This window comes from Herpailurus yagouaroundi, unplaced genomic scaffold (assembly GCF_014898765.1).
Source record: "Herpailurus yagouaroundi ecotype Mexico unplaced genomic scaffold, PumYag 185, whole genome shotgun sequence".
Classification (NCBI taxonomy): Eukaryota; Metazoa; Chordata; class Mammalia; order Carnivora; family Felidae; genus Herpailurus; species Herpailurus yagouaroundi.
Genome location: NW_024412416.1, coordinates 16,662,817 through 16,681,671, shown reverse-complemented (window position 1 = coordinate 16,681,671; position 18,855 = coordinate 16,662,817). Strand labels below are relative to the sequence as shown.

Here is an 18,855-nt window from a genome sequence, read left to right as displayed (position 1 = left end):
GGATCATTAGGAATAAGTATGGGGGCACCTGGGTGGCTCAGTCGGTTAAGCGTCTGACTCTTGATTTCGGCTCAGGTCATGATCTCACGGTTGGTGATTTCCAGAACCTGTGTGGGGCTCCGTGCTGACAGTGCGGAGCCTGCTTGGGATTCTCTCTCTCAAAACAAATAAATAAGGGGCGCCTGGGTGGCGCAGTCGGTTAAGCGTCCGACTTCAGCCAGGTCACGATCTCGCGGTTCGTGAGTTCGAGCCCCGCGTCGGGCTCTGTGCTGATGGCTCAGCCTGGAGCCTGTTTCCGATTCTGTGTCTCCCTCTCTCTCTGCCCCTCCCCTGTTCATGCTCTGTCTCTCTCTGTCTCAAAAATAAATAAATGTTAAAAAATTAAAAAAAAAAAAAAAACAAATAAATAAGCTTAAAAAAAAAAACCAAAAAAACAGTAAGTGTGCATTTTACAGTTAAGTTTTTCTCAGCTTCCAAGTGGGGTTTTCATCTCAGGTATTAAAAAGCAGGACTAGGGGCGCCTGGGTGGCGCAGTCGGTTAAGCGTCCGACTTCAGCCAGGTCGCGATCTCGCGGTCCGCGAGTTCGAGCCCCGCGTCGGGCTCTGGGCTGATGGCTCGGAGCCTGGAGCCTGTTTCCGATTCTGTGTCTCCCTCTCTCTCTGCCCCTCCCCCGTTCATGCTCTGTCTCTCTCTGTCCCAAAAATAAATAAACGCTGGAAAAAAAAATTTAAAAAAAAAAATAAAAAGCAGGACTAGGAAGAAAATAATTAAAGCAGAGACAGGAAAAAAAATTTAAAAATAAACCCACAAAATTTAATAGTAATAATAATAATAATAAACTATGCAAGGCAAATACCATTTCTTTCCTGCGTAATCCGTATTAAAACTTATCAGCTGCTGATAGGATACATAGTCCAAGATATTTTCTCCTTGCCTTATATTTTCATCACAGGTACCTCTTGCTCATGTTTAGTATAATAGCTTAGTTCATCTCCATCTAAAAGTTAAATACTTCAAGTACTTTGGCAAGCTAAAAGTGAAGCCCTAAAAGTGTGTGTAAACCTGTATTTCTGTATTTTTGTACATAAAAGGCAGTTTCTCAAAATCAAAACCAAAGCATTTACAAATATATTATGTACACGTTACACATTTTCTTTGTAAATTGCAAAATGAAATTTTATTTTTCTCATTAATTTGTTTGATGTTTATTCACTCTTGAGAGACAGAGTGTGAGCGGAGTAGGCTCAGAGAAAAAGAGAGAGACCAGAGGATCCTCAGCGGGTTCCAAGCTGAAGGCAGAGAGAGCGATGCAGGGCTCGAATTCACAAACCCTGAGATCATGACCTGAGCAGAAGTCTCACACTCAAACAAATGAGCCACTCAGGCGTCCCCCAGAATGAAATTTTAAATAATAGCCAACTTGTTTCAAAATGTCTCAGCTGAGGTGAGTGTGGGCTCAGTGGGCTAAGTGTCTGCCTTTGGCTCAGGTCATGATCTCACGGTCTGTGAGTTCGAGCCCTGCATCAGGCTCTGTGCTGACAGCTCAGAGCCTGGAGCCTGTTCAGATTCTGTGTCTCCCTCTCTCTCTGCCCCATCCCCTCCTCGCTCTTGTGTGCTTTCTGTCAAAAATAAATAAACATTAAAAAAATATCAAAATGTCTCAGCTGAAACATACAGGCACAAACTATCAATACTTCTTGCATGAATTTTTTTTAAGTTTATTTGAGAGAGAGGTGCATGCATGAGTGGGGGAAGGGGCAGAGACAGAGAGAGACACAGAGAGAGAGAGAGAATCCCAAACAGGCTCCATGCTGCCAGTGCAGAGCCCTACACGGGTCTTGAACTCATGAACCCTGAGGTCATGACCCAAGCCAAAGCCAAGAATCAGACGCTTAACAGACTGAGCCACCCAGGCCCCCCCTCCCGCCTCCCCCAGCTTGTGTGGCTCTTAAGGGTGATATCCTGAGTGAACAAGCCAATGGAAAAGGTACATACAGAATGATTCCATGTCTCTAGCATTGTCAAAATGATAGAGATGGAGAAAAAGATCCATCAGGGATGAAGGAAGGGGGACAGCAGATCCATCACGGACAAGGGCTGCACAGGGGCAGCCTGAGGGTCTCTTTGCAGCCATGGAGTTTTTCCCTGCAGTGAGGGTGGTGATGCTACGGGCCTAGACATGATACAATGTCACGGAATACACACACAAACACCTGCAAGAACAACGACTACACTCAAAACCTGGCCAGATCCAAGCAAGCCCTGAATTCTAGTTAATTGTGTGGAATGTGTCAATGTCAATTCTCCAGTCTGGGTAATACATGTAAGAGGTTACCTTTGGGGGAGACTGGGTGATGGGGACACAGGATCTCTCTGTACTATGATTGCAACTTGTGGCTCTGTAATTATTTCAAAATATCAAGTTACAAACAAATGCCACTGCTGAAGGAAAGGTTTCAGCTACTAATTAAACATACTTAGGAAGCAATTCAGTCCAGGACTCCTGTCCTTTCAGGAGGCAGGGCTTTTAGATAGGTACACAGAAGATTCTTTTTTTTTTTTTTTTTTAATTTTCTTACCTTTTTAAAAAGAAATTTTGAGAGACAGAGACAGAGCATGAGCAGGAGAGGGGCAGAGAGAGAGGGAGATACAGAATCCGAAGCAGGCTCCAGGCTCTGAGCTGTCAGCACAGAGCTTGATGCAGGGCTTGAACCCCCGAACCATGAGATCCTGACCTGAGCTGAAGTCAGATGCTTAAAGGACTCAGTCACTCAGGTTCCCCTGATTCTTGATTAGCATATGGTTAGTATCCGGTTCTGTGAGTGAGTCCTAAGCCGTGTAACTTAAAGCAATTCCTGTTTTTGTGACTTCTATTAAAGTAGTAGAATCAGGAAATTTTAGAATGAGCAGAGATCTTACAGAAAAATGTAGGTCAGACTTTCAGGTCACACGTCTGGGTTTTGATATCCTCATTTGTAATATGAGGGTTTTGTCCCAGATTCTTTGTGATTATCTGCCTAGTTCTAAATTTTGGAACCCACCATTTTACAGAAGGCACTGCAGAAACTAACTTCAACGGTGAACTTACAAATTTTGCCTCAGTATTTAGTGCAGGAGACAAATGTCTCGATTTATGTTGATTGCAAATGAGGATCCACAAACGACCTATTTATTATTTAACAAGATTATAAACACTTGGGAGAGTAAATTACCTGGGCTTTACCACCTAGCTAAGTTTGAGAATTTTCCAGGAGAGAGGGTCTGGGAGTTTTCTTGAGATGATATGCCACTGTATATTCCCTGTACAAAATGCACGGTTTTTACCCATTTGAAAGGGGAGGTTTGCTTGGGTCAGTGCCTTCCAATCCGTCCACCAGCAGCCCACCAGATTCCACTGGGGAAACACGTGGCCCATAAAACATGAAAACTCCAGAAGCTTTAAAAAATAGCCATTATCATTTGGGAACAAATGAAGGTAGTACTCCCTCAACAACCAAAATAGTTTAGGCTTATTTACTCTAAATGTCAACCACATTTCTTCACAGAATGCTAAAAACGGATTACCTGGGGGAAACGGAGCCCGCTGTAAAACCAGGCTCAGGATCCCCCCAGACTGTCCGGCCCGGTGACCATATGCGTATACAAAAGGATCTTAATTTACAGCAATTACACTTGGTCTTGTGGTATTGACTCTCCCCCCATGTCTGTAACAATTCAGGTCAGAATCTTATAAAAATAAAGCAAACAAAACAAAACAAAAAACAGCCCAGCACCTCACAGCATTAGTGTCATCATTTTATTAACAAAAGGAACCCATGGGGTTCAAACCAGAGTACAAAATACAATCTTTATTTTTTTTTTCCTGTGGGTTAAACTGTTACATTTTTAATAATAAAAATAAAAAAGCTTTCATAGTTAACTTATCAAAAACAAAACCCCTGCCTATTGAGTTTCTTATTGTGCAAAACAAAAACATCAAAATTAAAGTTCCGCCCACGGAAGGATTTTGTGTGCCCGAAGATGCACATTTTCAATGTCACAATGTTTGCATCAAAAAGAAAATTCTAAGGCCACGGTTTCTCTGCAAACTAAACAACAGAATAAACAAGCAATAGCAGCTGCATTTTTATCTTCATTCCCAAGAACTCCGTTCCAATGTAGACTTCTCTACATTTGGAAAATAATGTCTTTTTTTTTTCAACGTTTATTTATTTTTGGGACAGAGAGAGACAGAGCATGAACGGGGGAGGGGCAGAGAGAGAGGGAGACACAGAATTGGAAACAGGCTCCAGGCTCTGAGCCATCAGCCCAGAGCCCAATGCGGGGCTCGAACTCACGGACCGCGGGATCGTGACCTGGCTGAAGTCGGACGCTTAACCGACTGCGCCACCCAGGCGCCCGAATAATGTCTTGATTATAGAAAGGTATGCAGTTTCAACCTACTGCTTAAGGTCAGATGGGCGGATACCAACTCGATAAGGCGAATCATCCCTTTCGGCTACTCTGTTAAGTGCTACGACATCAGCTGTGCTTTCATTTGGGGAGCACGTTTCATGATTTCTCTAATACAGGTGACAAAACAATCCTAGTGAAGGAGCGTGCAAAGCAGTTGGGAGTCAACTACTTGGCTTTTCCACGTGGGGCCAAACAGCTCGACTTTCTCTTCCTTCACACCTTTCGCTTTGTGTCTTTCACTGTGTTTTGGTATCATTGTGTTTTGGTATCGTGACAAGGCGTGTAAACTACAACTCAGAAGTCAAGAAACGGCTGAAGGTGGCCTTTTTTTGTTTTTTTAAAGTAAAAGCAAAATTGTTCTGACAGCACTTAAGTACACGTTACCTGCTTAAAAACACACCAAGAACAAAGCAAAACAAGAACAAAACAAAACAAAAAACCCCACAACACAGTAAAAACCAAAACAGGGAATGAACGGGGTGTGACGATTTCGGTACCACCATTATCAGTGTAACAGTTGTGTGTTGTGATTTTACACAGTGGCTTACGGTGAGAAAAACCTGCTGCAGGTGCTCACGTGATTACAAAGAAAGGTATGTCCGGAAGGGCGAAAAGTCTGCATCTACCTCATGCTTGTAGAAAAATCCCTGATCGGAGGGCCGACTAACTCTAAATACAAAACTTAACCTTAGAAAAAGAGCTTTCACACTCGTGACTGGATGTAGGCTGACGGAAAGAAAAGAGGACTCGTTCTGGCGAATGAAGTGTGGTGTTCTGCATGGAAGCACCAGGGTTTCTGGGTCGAACCCGTAGGACGTGGAGAAAACCAAAGTACTTGGCTGGTCCAAAATCTCTCCCGCGGGAATCCCTACCTCCCTTCCATGCGGTGTCCGGGGTGCTCTCGGCTCAGGAAACTAACAGATCAAAGGACGAGCAAGTGAGCACGTGACCAGGAAGAATGGGGAACAGGGGGACAGGAAGAACACTGCTCAGACTTTCAGCAGCAACACAATCTTGTCGGTCGGAATATCCTGAGGTTAAATGATAATAAAATATTGCACCAAGACAATAAAGAAAAAAAAATCACAGTTTAAATAGAATTACTAAAGAGTTGGAATAATAACGTACAGCGTGGTGACTGCCGTCAGTAGACTGAAGTCTCTAGGCAGGAATTAAGTTTTTGTTTTTGTTTTTTAAATGGTACCCTCAAAATTTGTACCCTCTTTTGATTCTGCATTTATTTCGAAATACCCTTTGGTATACATCTATTAACTTTCATCTAATGCTAACCTTATAGATTTTTCCCTCGGTCCACCTGCGGATTTAGCGATCCGCGAGATAAGATTGGGACTGCCAATTAGCAGGAACTCCACGGAAGGCTTATCACGCCTGGTGTTTTAAAAGGATTCTGATAACCCCACTAGAGGTAGGTTAAGAGAGGCTTTTGTTGTTTTGGTTTTTTTCTGTGTAGTTATCGAGGTATCCTGAGGATGCAACCTTCTTTTTTCCCCCTTTCTTTTTCTACTATGATCTTAGGTAATTAAGACATGGGAAAAATCAAACACATACTCTAACAGAGTACTTGAAGGGGGTAAAAAGTACAGCCTTCCACAAAATGTGTTCTTGAACTGAAATTCATCTTTCCCCTCTGAACGGACATGCCTTGCAAGGAACTCTTTCTTGGTTTCATAATACTGTACAGCTGATTTACAGTATGAAACTGTATTCCTTCATTAGGACCTCATAAAAAGATTCTCTCAAGAACTTCAGTTCTATGGGACCTGGGGAGAAATCATGAAGACCCCGACGTGTTGAGGGTCACTTCGTATTTAGAGTGGACCTTTTTCCTATTTATACACACCTCTGTGCTGCTACCTTCTTCAAGATCAAGGCTCCCAACGAGTCCGTATTTCCTTAAAGCTTAGGGTAACTTCTGTTCCACCTGGAGAAACCTGTTTAAAGGTACGTTCGTCTAGTGTTTCCACCACCCACATGGATTCTGTTCTCTTGGGTCAAGCGCAGACACCCTTCACTTACTCTCTCACCACCAGGACTTCCATTACGTTCTGTGACTTGTCACATCTTCATTGGATCATTTAAAGGGGACACATGACCCTATCGTACATTTGTGCAACGCATTCTTGTCAGCCCACTGGAAAGTTCATGCATCCTTCAATTTCTATCACCTTCAATCTTGATGTTCGTGTATGTCCTTCCCCTAATCTTCTCTCCCTCTTTCCATAAAGGCAGCGGGGGAAGAACCAACATTCTAATCGGATGATGAACACAGTGATTTCTGGAATTTTTTCAGAGAATGAAGGACACAGGCTGGGTCTCTTCTACATCAGCAGGGTGAGGATCAACCTGAAAAAACAGACCAAGACACTAAGACTACTATCCCAGCACTCTCCAAAGGGTCTTGGTATCTGTTTCTAATTATTGGTGGTTGTAAGCTGAGCTGCTCAAAGCCTATCAGTAATAAGAAGTCCCAGTGGGCCACTTAAATTCTCCGTGTTCTATGGCCACATAAAACATTTTAAAGGCAATCCACGGTGCGCGACGTGCCTGCTGTAGTTTACAAGGCAACCGTTACAGAATGAGGTGACTGGATCAGGGCTAATCTAACGTTACCCGAGAAATTTTTTAACTATGTATCCCCTGCTCATTAGGAATCAGCAGCAGATACTTACGGAGGATTATTTACAAACAGCAAGGCAGAAGTCTCATCTTCTTTTGCTTTGCTTACCTCTGAATAGAGAGGGGGAGGCTGGAAGCGGAATTGCTGTACGCAGGCAAACATAGGGCAGCATGCTTCTCCCTCACAGTCAGGGGGCTGAGGGTAAGGAGGGACGTGTCGAGAGAATTCTTCCTCGGACACCACGTCTGCATAATTGGGTGGCGCTAAAACAAAAATGGAGTTGGATCTCAGAAGTCCGTGCAAAGTCAATTGCGTTAATCTCCCGAACTCTTACCAAAACCAGAAATGTAGCTAAATGTGAAAACAATGGGTTTTTTTTATCCCCGCTCTAGTAAGCGAGTTTTTGTGCTTATTGCAACAAGACATATTTAATCAATTCTTTTTTTGTGAAATCACTACGAACACTGATTACGTTCTATTTCGAGAGGTGGATGTTACAGTGCAGGCAAAACAGATCACGTAGACGTGGTTGCAGAAAACACACGCACTCTACGTGTACTTGGACCATTTTCTCCTTGTCTTACTCCTAATGAATGGGAGTCGGGAGTAGAAGACTTGATTCCTGGCTCTGCCATCAGCAGCTTTGCGTCCTGGATAAGCCAAGCTCTCCACGTCCCTTCCAGGAACACCGTTTTCTAGTTTTTAGTACCCGGAAGAGTCGGGGCCACTGTGAACAGCAGGAGTAACGGTCATCTGAGCACTTCTGTCCTGACCCCGCCTGCTCTTACTCTACGTGTGAACTTCGCACTCAAAGCTCCTCAAACCGTCGTACCTTCCGGATGCTCTGGCAGCGTCAGTGTCAGCCAGCTCATGTCCAAGCTGAACCGGCTGTAGGTGCTGGAGTTTCTGCTCCCAAAACCGTTATATGGGATTGTGCCAATCACTAAGGGCAGCTCGAGCATCAGTTTTTTAGCACCAGGAATGTGAATATACACCTAATGTGCCAAACACACACAAACAAAAACAACAACGGCAAAAAAGAGAGACAGAAAGGCAAAATATAGGTTAAACCTCATAGTAGATGGACCAGTTTATTTTTTCACACAAACAAATCTCTCTGTTGCCTGCCACCGCTCCCGCATACAACTGTAAATCATCCTGACCAAATGCAACGGACAACAAACCAAATGAACGGCGCACGAAATAGAGAGAATGCTCTGTGATGGGAAACCATAGCCTTAACATCCTTCAGCATAAGGGAGCATGCCCTACACATAGGAATTGTAGAAAATGAAGTAGGTGCTTTCAACATAACCAGCCCCCTGCATGCACCTTAACTCTTTCATGTGACTTAATTAAATGCCTCAGGAGGATAGGTTTGGATTACAGACAAAGGCCAGTCTTCGTCACTCCAGCCTGTCGGAATGCTGGTGTAAAGTGACATTTTGTCAGCCGCTAAATGTACATGCTTGGTGGGGACACGGCATCAGTTACTGCTCCGTTCTACATAGTTTTCATTTTAAAAAAGCACTCTGGGGGCGCCTGGGTGGCGCAGTCGGTTAAGCGTCCGACTTCAGCCAGGTCACCATCTCGCGGTCCGTGAGTTCGAGCCCTGCGTCAGGCTCTGGGCTGATGGCTCAGAGCCTGGAGCCTGTTTCCGATTCTGTGTCTCCCTCTCTCTCTGCCCCTCCCCCATTCATGCTCTGTCTCTCTCTGCCCCCCAAAAAATAAATAAAAGTTGAAAAAAAAAAAAGCACTCTGGAACACGGGGGAAGGGAAGCAAAAATAAGATAAAAACATAGAGGGAGACAAACCATAAGAGGCCCTTAAATACAGAGAACAAACTGAGGGCTGCTGGTGGGATGCGGGGGGGTAGGTGGGCTACAGGGGTGACGGGCATGAAGGAGGGCACTTGCTGGGATGAGCCCTGGGTGTCATATGTAGGTGATGAATCACTAACTTCTACTCCTGAAACCAATACTATACTACGTGTTAATTAACTTGGCTTTAAATTAAAAAGTAAAAAATAAATACACTTTAAAATATATATATGTATAAAAATAAGCTCCCTGCTTACAGCTAAGGAATAGTCTACTCTGATAATGCAGCAATCCAGGATGGACGGAGTAACAGGCGGAATTTTTAGAGTCTTCCCATGCCACGTGTCGGTGCCCCCAGAGGCGATGTGGTTTCCTCGCACGTTGGCGACCATGTGCCGGACGGTCTTTGTCTTCCCGCTGGCCAAATACGTCTGCGTTTGGAAAATGGCAGCTTTGGGAACGATGAGGCGGGAGGAACAATTCTCTATCTCCGCATAGATTGGAATAGCTTCTCCTGAAAAGGAAACAAAAACACCTTCAGCGACGTTTCAGAAAGCCCTCCCCGCGGTGAACTAGAGCCATTACCAATTAAAGCTGCAATGTCACAAAGTCACTTTCACAAGAGGGGACCTCTGACGGGAGGCTTGTACTGTAAATCCGCGTCAGAGAATTGAGGAATCGCCGCAGCTCACGGCAGGTGCCGCTTTCTAATTACTGCATTCTTTGCTTGTCTAACGTAGCAATATCAGGTTACCAATTCTAAAGACATGTGAATGGCCAATATCTATAAAAATTAAGACACACCAAGAAATGGCCCAGGGTGTATAAAGTACAAAAGATCACTGACGGACTCACTAGTGCCTATCAAATCAAAACCCGGCCAACAGGAGAGCAAAGACTTTGTTTTTAAGGAACTAGTGTTCAGGCACAGGTAAGACAGTGGATGGAGCAGCAAGTTTTACATCCGCGTTACACGTCCACCATGACACCATCCCGTACCACGTTGGGTTCCAGTTGGCAGAGCCCTGGAGCGGGGGCCAACGCCACTGTACGGGAGCGGACCCTTCACAAACGGTCACGCCGGTGGCAGTCTGACTGTTCAGACTGTTCACGGTCTACATCGCAGCCCCCTATACTTGGGGGCTTTCACACAACAGTGCTCTTCTGGGCAACACCGCCCTGGACACTCTGCTGCAACATCGAGTCAAATGCTGGCATTTTCCCAGGCTTCTAATTTTAGACTTTGTCACTAACGCGAAAGCACTGAAGTCAAAAATGCCAGGAGTTGGACGGAATCTACTCATCCACTCAAAAATACTTAAATATCAATTATTTATGTGAAAAACAGAAAACCGTACTATTCACATTTTAAAACAGTATACAGTTCGTAAATTACAAAACACACTATTAAAAATCACTTGCAATTAGCTAATAAAATGAATGACTCTTCCACGTGGACTTTCAAACGTTGTGCTTACCATTACAGTATCCCTTCCTTTCAATTTTGGCACTCAGCGAGACTGGACCAGAAGTGAAAAACCAACAGCCAACCATTTTCTCTTGAGTTTTCAATACAGGGGTCTTGAAAATTTCAAATAATAACATGACTTTAATAAAACTAGCAGAAAATTCACAGAACTTAAAATCGTGTCATTCTTTATTAAATAACTGTGAAGAAAGGTCTTCCGAAAAACAAATCAACACTTTTATCCTCATGTGACAGACTAGGCAAAATACTTAAGTAAAACACAAAGCATAAAAAAAAATTCTCTTTTTAGGAAAACTAAGGTGAATTCTCAGACTCACATTAGGTGACACCATCGTGTTTTACCCTGTAAATCATTATGTTTCTGGAAAATGATTTAACATCCCTTAAAGTAGTAATCAAAAATTGTAGTCATAACTATTAACATGACAGAGATACTTTTTCTTTCCTTTTTTAATTTTTTAATGTTTTTTTATTTTTGAGAGAGGGAGAGACAGTGCGCGAGTGGGGGAGGGGCAGAGAGAGAGGGAGACACAGAATCTGAGGCAGGCTCCAGGCTCCGAGCTGTCGGCACAGAGCCTGATGTGGGGCTTGAACCCACCAGCAGCGAGATCATGACCAGGGCCGAAATCAGACGCTCAACCAACTGAACTTCCCCGGGCGCCCTGATACTTTTTCTTTTAAAAACCTTACGTGTGTATTAGGGAAAAGGAGAAATGGTATAAAAATCAATAATTAGAACATTGTACTTGTTTTGGCATCTAAACTGTAGAACAAGCAAACAGTCTCATTTCCTGAATTCAAAAGTACATTAGTAGGCAGAAATTTCAAGTGCCCTTAACTTAGAATGTTTTGGGTTTTAGCGTAACAGCAGCAAGATAAACCCAATGTCATGGATCCACAGGGTTACTGAACATACCGCCCTGCTCTCTACTCCACAGCATCAATGGAAATGACTCAAGATTCAAGATGCTCAGTTGGAAAGATGCACAAACCAAAAGCTCATTGTAAAACCCAAAGCTGCAACATTTTTTACTTATAAAAGAATATTAAAGGATTACTAGTTTCTCTTCCTGGCAAAAAAAAATAAAATCTCTTTAAATCATTTGCCACCGTGGTCCCATGAATAGCTTAGAAGTAGCTAACTTCCCAATTTCAAGTAGTTTTTAAAAATATAAGACAGTATTGTCAATTTGCAAAAAAAAAAAAAAAAGTGGTCAGTGGATGGTAAGTTTCAGCTGTAACTAGCTGTGAGCCAGGTCAGCTGGGTGCTGGCTGTTCTAGAATTCTGGCCACAAGGGGCCATGCGACCAGGGCATAACTGTTGTATTTTCACATTCTAAAAGTGAACAAACTGTAAAGTCTATTCAGTTTTTGTATGAAAACAGAGCAAAACACCTTTTAACTCCCGTTTTTTTCCCTTTAAAAACATTGGCCAGAAAAAGAAACCCCCAATACTAAACATACATGTTTGGAACATCAGTATCATGATGGAAAGTTTAAATTATCCCAGTATTTTCTAGGAAGTAAAAAAAAAAAAAAAAAAAAATCATTCATTCATATTTAAATGAAGAACCATTAGGTCCTCATAGCTATCATGAAAGTACAAGGTATAATTTTATATTATTTTGATAATATGGGTTTAGATAAAAGAATCTAGCTCATTAGCTCCCATCTTGCCTATTCTGTTGTTACTTATAGCCTAATCTTTCTTATCAGCCTACAGTATTTCTGGTGATTATTAGAAGTTCAATGCTTTAATGTGGCCAAATCTGTCATAAGGAAATGATAAGTGAAAGGCTCCCCACAGCAGCTGCGTGCACTTACTTAATGTTAGAAAATGGCATGCAAAATGGAAGGATACATAGCATAATGGCCTGAGCTTCAATAACAGGCTGAGCATGATTAATACTCTTCCATAATTACTGTTCCTCAACCTGCTATTATTGAAGAGTTTAGAATACCACAGCCCTGTGAATGTGGCCGCTCTGGTAAAAGTAACCACTCTCTGTGTGTGCATTATTATTATTAAGCCTTATTAATGCATTTCAAGCCTGTATAACTTTTTGGCAAAAGAAGCCCCGAACAACGGAGACATAATCAATAGTATTAACACACACAATTTGTAATTTGCCCGGCCTAGAATCACACATTTAGAGTGAATGCCCATGGGTTACGAGATTCTATCAGAAAGTGACAGGACAGACGACCACTAAACTGGCTCAATGTACATAGCGCAATTGAAAGCAGGGAGGGAGGGAGGGAAGGGGGAAGAGAAGAAGGAAGGACTTACTAATAATGCTGGTGTGTTGACATCGATGTGACTAATAACCTGAAGTTCCCGCTTCACACTCTGATCAGGTACCTTGGGTCGTTCCAAAACTGCTCTCACGCAGTACTGAATACTTCCATATTTCCCGCTGAATGAGGTTACTAAAGGTCTGAAACAAGCCAAAGACATTAACTTATAAGTTCATCTTTCAGTTATACACAACTGAAAAAACCCTTAAAATGTTGGTTTTGGCTTAAAAAGCAAACAAACAAACAAAAAAAACCAAGAGTGTGAACAAGGTAAGTCTATCCTGGGGCAATGCAAGATAAGCGGGTGTAACGGAGCGTCAGCAGGTACGTGGTACCCACACATCTAGCAGGGCATGCTGCGGAGAAAGAAAATCATGAAAATAATAGTTTCACTTACTCAGATGGAAGCTGAAAGCTAAATGGAAATTCATGTTTTCCAGGCTGTAATAAGAGGATGCCTTCACCTAAAAAGGAAAATACATTTTAACCAAGGTCAGTATTAGATCAAGAATTTTCACAACCTAAATCATATTTTTTTTAAACGAGGTTTTCCTGGCTATAACATCCAGTGTACTTCATAAAGTACAGTACACTGAGATTTAGAGAATTAAAATCTGAATCAGCCTACTAATTTTAATCAATTTCAAACCACACACACACACACACACACACACACACACACACACACATCTTCTATCTTCAAAGAGACCAATCACACAAGTAATTACCATAAAGTGTCAGAGCCTAGAGTTCCCATATACATACATAGGTGAACACGAGTGCATGTATGTACATGTATACATATACATAAACATTTGTTCACATTTGTGCTACTCATAGACTAGCACAAGTATACTAACAAATATTATTACTAGCACACATCAATACTAGTATGGTAGCACATGGTACACTATTATGCTAACATGAGATATCAGTATTCAATTGCATTTAAAACTGATTTAACAAAAAATACATCTATTTATTTTGGGTATGGCATAAAAATCAGATTCTGTATTCCTTGGACAAAAACGGAAAAAGGGGGTGAAGATTTTCCTTGGAGAATTACGAATATCGAGTATACGAAAGAGCCAAACCAACAGGACAACTTATTAGGTAAGAGTCCTGCATTTGCACGTAAGCTCTATTGATTAATAGGTGGCGGGGCGCCTGGGTGACGCAGTCGGTTAAGCGTCCGACTTCAGCCAGGTCACGATCTCGCGGTCTGTGAGTTCGAGCCCCGCGTCAGGCTCTGGGCTGATGGCTCAGAGCCTGGAGCCTGTTTCCGATTCTGTGTCTCCCTCTCTCTCTGCCCCTCCCCCGTTCATGCTCTGTCTCTCTCTGTCCCCAAAATAAATAAACGTTGAAAAAAAAATTAAAAAAACTGATTAATAGGTGGCTAGTTCAAGTTCAGCGGGGTGGGCCAAGCACAAGCATGCCTCCTTTCTCCTGCTCTGGGTCCGGGTCGGCCAGCTCCACTGCATTGCACACAGAGGCTTATCCCTGCTTGTCAGAAGGCCAAGACACAGGGTGGATGGACCCTGCAAGGCCAGAGGCGCTGCTGGAGCTCCGATGAACACACAATCTGCATCACTCAGATCCAAAGCCAACTCCGGGGCTGCCATTTGGTTAGATAGCTCTGCAGAGATCCTTATAAACCTTCCCCGCCTTTTCTGTTCATCTGTTCAAATTTAGGACTAAATTCCCTCATCAAGGGTGGCCTGATTAAGACGAAGAAAGGGCAGGGCAGATGAGAACTCTGAGATTTGCCTGTCAGTTGATACTAAAAACAGAGATTTCTACTGCATCCATTAAAAAAAAAAAAAAAATTAAAGGGGTAGTGAAATGGGATTTTTTTTCCACTTAATTACTAGAAACAATTCAGTTAACATTTCAACCTTGTCTTTTTAGAAAACAGGAATGCATTATTGGCCCATTTAGTCTTCCAAATGTCCCCAGTGTTCAGTGTGTAATATATGAGGGGCAGAATAAGTGTAGTATCTTCCACGGAAAGTCATTCAAATAGAAATACGACACAGAGTGGGTGACTTGGAGGCAAAGTGAGCAAGTGACAAGAACATGAGGCTATGTTAAAACAACAGTGACTGAGATAGTCCCCAAGGCTCACGTGTGCTCAGAGACACCCTAGAAGCCTCAGCAGTGTCCCAGCAGTGCTCCAGCACTGGACGCTAGGGAAGCCTCTCCCAATTTACTGTCATCAAAGTAAAAGGCTCAAGGCAATCCCAGTGCTCCTGACGGGGGTAGACTACAGTTCAAATGTATCATCATTAGATTACTGGATATGACAATTCAAGTACTTTACAATGTTCAGAAATGGAGATTTCATTTGAGTTCAAAATGTATAATGCTTAGATGTCAGGCACTGTGGATGCAAAGATGAGTGATAGCAACTGTCAAACAGATCAGGGGAGGGAAGAAGGCCACAGACACACACACCCAAGTAATGACCACAGAGTGCCCGAACCTGGAAAGGGGATGATGCCTGTCCCGGACCTGAGGGTTGTTGGCACGGAGATGAGCAGGGCAGGGTTTTAGACGAAGGGAACAGCATGAGGCTGAGCACAATGGGCATGTGTGGAGAACAGAGTTACCCAGGATATTGAGAGGTTAAGAGATAAAGTTCTCTCATCATAGACAAAACAAATCCACACAGGAAGCATGTAACATTTAAAATGAAGACTTTCAATCACCTTCATGAATAAATAGGAACAAAAATTGAGAAGGTTGAGAAATATAGGTTATAGTTTTTGGAATCAAATCTTAGTTTTCTTCCTTTTATTTATTATTATCATTATTAGTTTTTATTAAAAAGGTTCACAAGCTGAATCATGTGTCCATTTATGCTTCTGTTGTCTTGGCTCATTACGTGTGCCTCATACAGTGAAGGCTACAATTTCACAGAGAGGTGTTCCATTCACTAATGTTATTATAGCCCAACCAACCTCCTAATTCAGGGCACCCAGGAGCCATGGGAGCCATAATATCATTACAGGGACTTGGGTTCAGGAAGGATGAGGGACTCCCACAAGGACAGACTGCTGGCTGGTGACCAACTGAAACCAACTCTCTGGTCTGTCTTGTCTTTCTACCACAATTCCTCAATTAAAAAAAAAAAAAATGAAGAGTATCAATCACAATGGCAGCAAGCTGTTAGATTAGATTTAACAATGCCAAACAGTTATCTGGGGTTATTTCCTGAAAATAGATCTCATAGGCACATTTCCCCCAAATCTAGATTTCTAAAAACTCTCTTCAGGTGATTGGAATTCACCTAGGTCTTGGAATTAAATGACCCTCAGAATCTATGACCCTGTAAAGTTGCTAACCTCTTCCAAGCTACAGATGTTATTATTTTTTCTCAATGAGATCACCTTAAAAAGACTATGACTTTTAAGGGTTCCTGCCTGGCTCGGTTGGTGGGGCAACTGACACTTGATCTCAGAGTCCTGAGTTCAAGCCCATGTTGGGCATGGAGCCTACTAAAAAAAAAAAATCAACAAAACAGATTATTTTTATTTTTAAGTATTTATTTCTTTTTGAGAGAGAGAGAGAGAAAGAGAGAGAATGGGTGGGGGAGAGACAGAGACAGGGGAACAGAGGATCTGAAGTGGGCCCTGTGCTGACAGCAGCGAACCTGATGTGGGGCTCGAACTCAGGAACTGTGATATCATGGCCTGAGAAGAAGTCGGTTGCTTAATTGACTGAGCCACCCAGGCACCCAACAGATTATGATTTTTAAATGAAACATAATCTTTGCAAATATTTGTTATGATAAAAGAAGCAAAAAAATGTTCGGGTTGTCTAGACTTAGCCGTTCTATTCCACCAGAATGAAAAAGCAAGATCTAACTAGTGAATCAAAACACTATTAGCCCAGGTTTTACCAAGGCAATTCTTATTGCTAATTCCAGGTCCAACTGCTATTAATGTTGTATCTATTTACTCAGTAGTTATGGGCACAAAGATACAGTGTCCAAAGTCCTGGACAAAAACCACTTCTCTCTTCATGACCCTTGACGCCAGTCAGCCATCTTGAAAATCTGCCCTGTCTCTGACCATTGGGGGAAGCGTGCGTGGGCAGATCCCGGAAACCATACCCATGAAAGGGTCACCCAACACAATGCACTTGTGAATCCAAAAGAAGGCTTTGGTTCCAAATACGTTTTTTCCTTGCTACAATATTTGGGATCACTGGATTCTCACATACTTTGAGGATTTAACTGGGAACAGTCTACTTCTCCATAGCAAGACAAGGCAAAACTGCACCTACTATTCATTTTGTAGAAGACACAGCAAGGGGCAAAGCAGTGATATACTGCATTTGACTCTTCAAGGGAGGGGAGTTTATACAATTATCTCATTTTATATATAAAAGCTGAAGCTGAGAAGGCAGAAGAGTGAAATGGTGTAAAGTAGCTTCCACCAACTGCATGAAGACCAAGATTCCCTGTTCCTAGTATTTTCATGATTAAGAAAAGCAACTTTTGCATATTTATTATAATTACAAAAAATCTTAACATTTACATATAACATAGAGATTGAGGAAACATATATAATGGGTTACCACTTCTGGAAAAACCTACACTATTAACTGGACTCCACAAGACTGGACCAGAAAGGTAATTCTTCCTCCAGAAACTCTTACCATGCCCAGATCCCACTGTCTCCAAAGGCCTAAGGGGGTTGGGGGAGGGGGGTGGAAAGGGATGTTGCAATGGAAACAAAAAGAAGCAAAGAATAAAAGACAAAGAATATAAGGCAGAGGCAGAACTCTTAAGTTACCCTGCTTCCAGAAGAGGGAAGCCAAGTAAGATGCTCACGAAATACTTCCTTTGAATTCCTACCTACCGCTCACGAACTACTTCCCCTCTTCCCAGGACTAAGGTTTTGCTAATTCATCATGAACCAGAACGAGCGTCTACGTCCAGAATGGGAAGAACGGGAGGCCCATAAACCAGTGGGCACCACAGCATGGCCCCTCAAAGACGGATTCCGCCCTCCATTCCTCAGGCCAGAAGGGACAGGACCTAGATCCCCAGAACCTAGATTTCTGTCTGCTCATCACAGGTTCCCATAGCAACGGTTCACTCCGGGGACCGTCCTGGACGGTCCCGGGACGCCGGGCGCGGTGAGGCCCGGGGGCGAGGAGTCAGGTAGAGGTGCGCACCCACCACGCGAGAACGCCCCGGTGCTTTGAACTGGGGAGGGCACGGGCATTGTTACCCGCCCGTCACCGGCGAGCAAACTGAGGCTCCGGCCACCGGGTGGGCGGACCCCAGCCGCGGATCCCGCCCCCGCCCCCCGGCTGGTGGGCTTCCGCCGGCGCGCGCCCTCCCGGTTCCTGGCAACCCCTCTGAGGAGCCTCCCGCGGCCCGGCGGGGACTCCGGGGTCGTCGCCCTCGCTCACCAGCCGGGGGCTCGCGCAGGCTCAGGCGCACGTTCAGGTACTCCACCTCCGACGCGGCGGCGGGGGCGGCGGCGCCGGGGCTCGGGCCCCAGGCGGCGGTGGCTCGGCCGTGGGCCTCCAGGCGCAGCGCCCGCAGGGCCACCGGCTCGGCCGCCTCCAGCAGCACGTGTCCCGCCACCGTCTCGCCGCTCGAGTAGCAGCCCTTGCGCTCATCCTCGAATACCAGACCCAGGCTCTTCACGCGGCCCTCGGAGCCCACGGCCGCCGCGGACCCTGCCTCGCCGCCCATCCCGCCGGGCGATGCGGCCGCGCCGGGGAGGTCGGCAGCTGTCCGGAGCCGGCGTGGCGAGCAGAGCGGCGCCGCTGTCACGGGCGCCCGCGGCACGCCGAGGGCCCCGCAGCCGCTGTGCGGTGCCCGGTGGAGCCCTAGCGCGCCGTGGGGCCTATCGCTTTAACAAACCCAGGTGGGACTGGTAAGGGGCCGGGACAGCCCACCCCCGGCGCGCGCCCATAGGCCGGCTGTGAGCCCCGCCTGGTGCGGATTGGTTGTAAATGGCCACTGAGTCATATCATAGGCTCTCCCACGCACCGGATGGCGCAGGTAGGCAGTGCGTGATCAAGCAGTGGTGACCAATGGGGATACGCAGGCGTACACGTGCACAGGCCGCTTATTGGCTGGAGCAAGGCACAGTCCTGGGGCAGTGACCAATAGTTAGGCGGTGCGCCCATG

General features: G+C 44.3%; 1 protein-coding gene across 1 annotated transcript; it reads right to left on the bottom strand.

The window, feature by feature from the left end:
• Positions 1-4,789: 4,789 nt before the first annotated feature.
• ARRDC4 (arrestin domain containing 4) lies at positions 4,790-18,571 on the bottom strand. The gene is made up of 8 exons (XM_040493768.1): positions 18,126-18,571; positions 13,099-13,165; positions 12,694-12,841; positions 10,393-10,495; positions 9,172-9,428; positions 7,927-8,089; positions 7,203-7,357; positions 4,790-6,820 (listed from the first exon to the last, which is right to left on the bottom strand). The coding sequence occupies exons 1-8, from the start codon at positions 18,412-18,414 to the stop codon at positions 6,764-6,766; spliced, it is 1,239 nt and encodes a 412-aa protein (XP_040349702.1). The 5' UTR covers positions 18,415-18,571; the 3' UTR covers positions 4,790-6,763.
• Between the last annotated feature and the right edge of the window lie 284 nt (positions 18,572-18,855).

Excerpts from the sequence above, each read along its gene's own strand:
- ARRDC4 (XM_040493768.1), bottom strand. The coding sequence starts at position 18,414 with ATGGGCGGCGAGGCAGGGTCCGCGGCGGCCGTGGGCTCCGAGGGCCGC. Across the intron at positions 13,166-18,125 it reads CCTGCGCGAGCCCCCGGCTG|GTGAAGGCATCCTCTTATTA; the intron begins GTGAGCGAGGGC and ends TTTCCTTTTTAG. Across the intron at positions 10,496-12,693 it reads TCAACACACCAGCATTATTA|ACCCCTGTATTGAAAACTCA; the intron begins GTAAGTCCTTCC and ends GAAATTTTCAAG.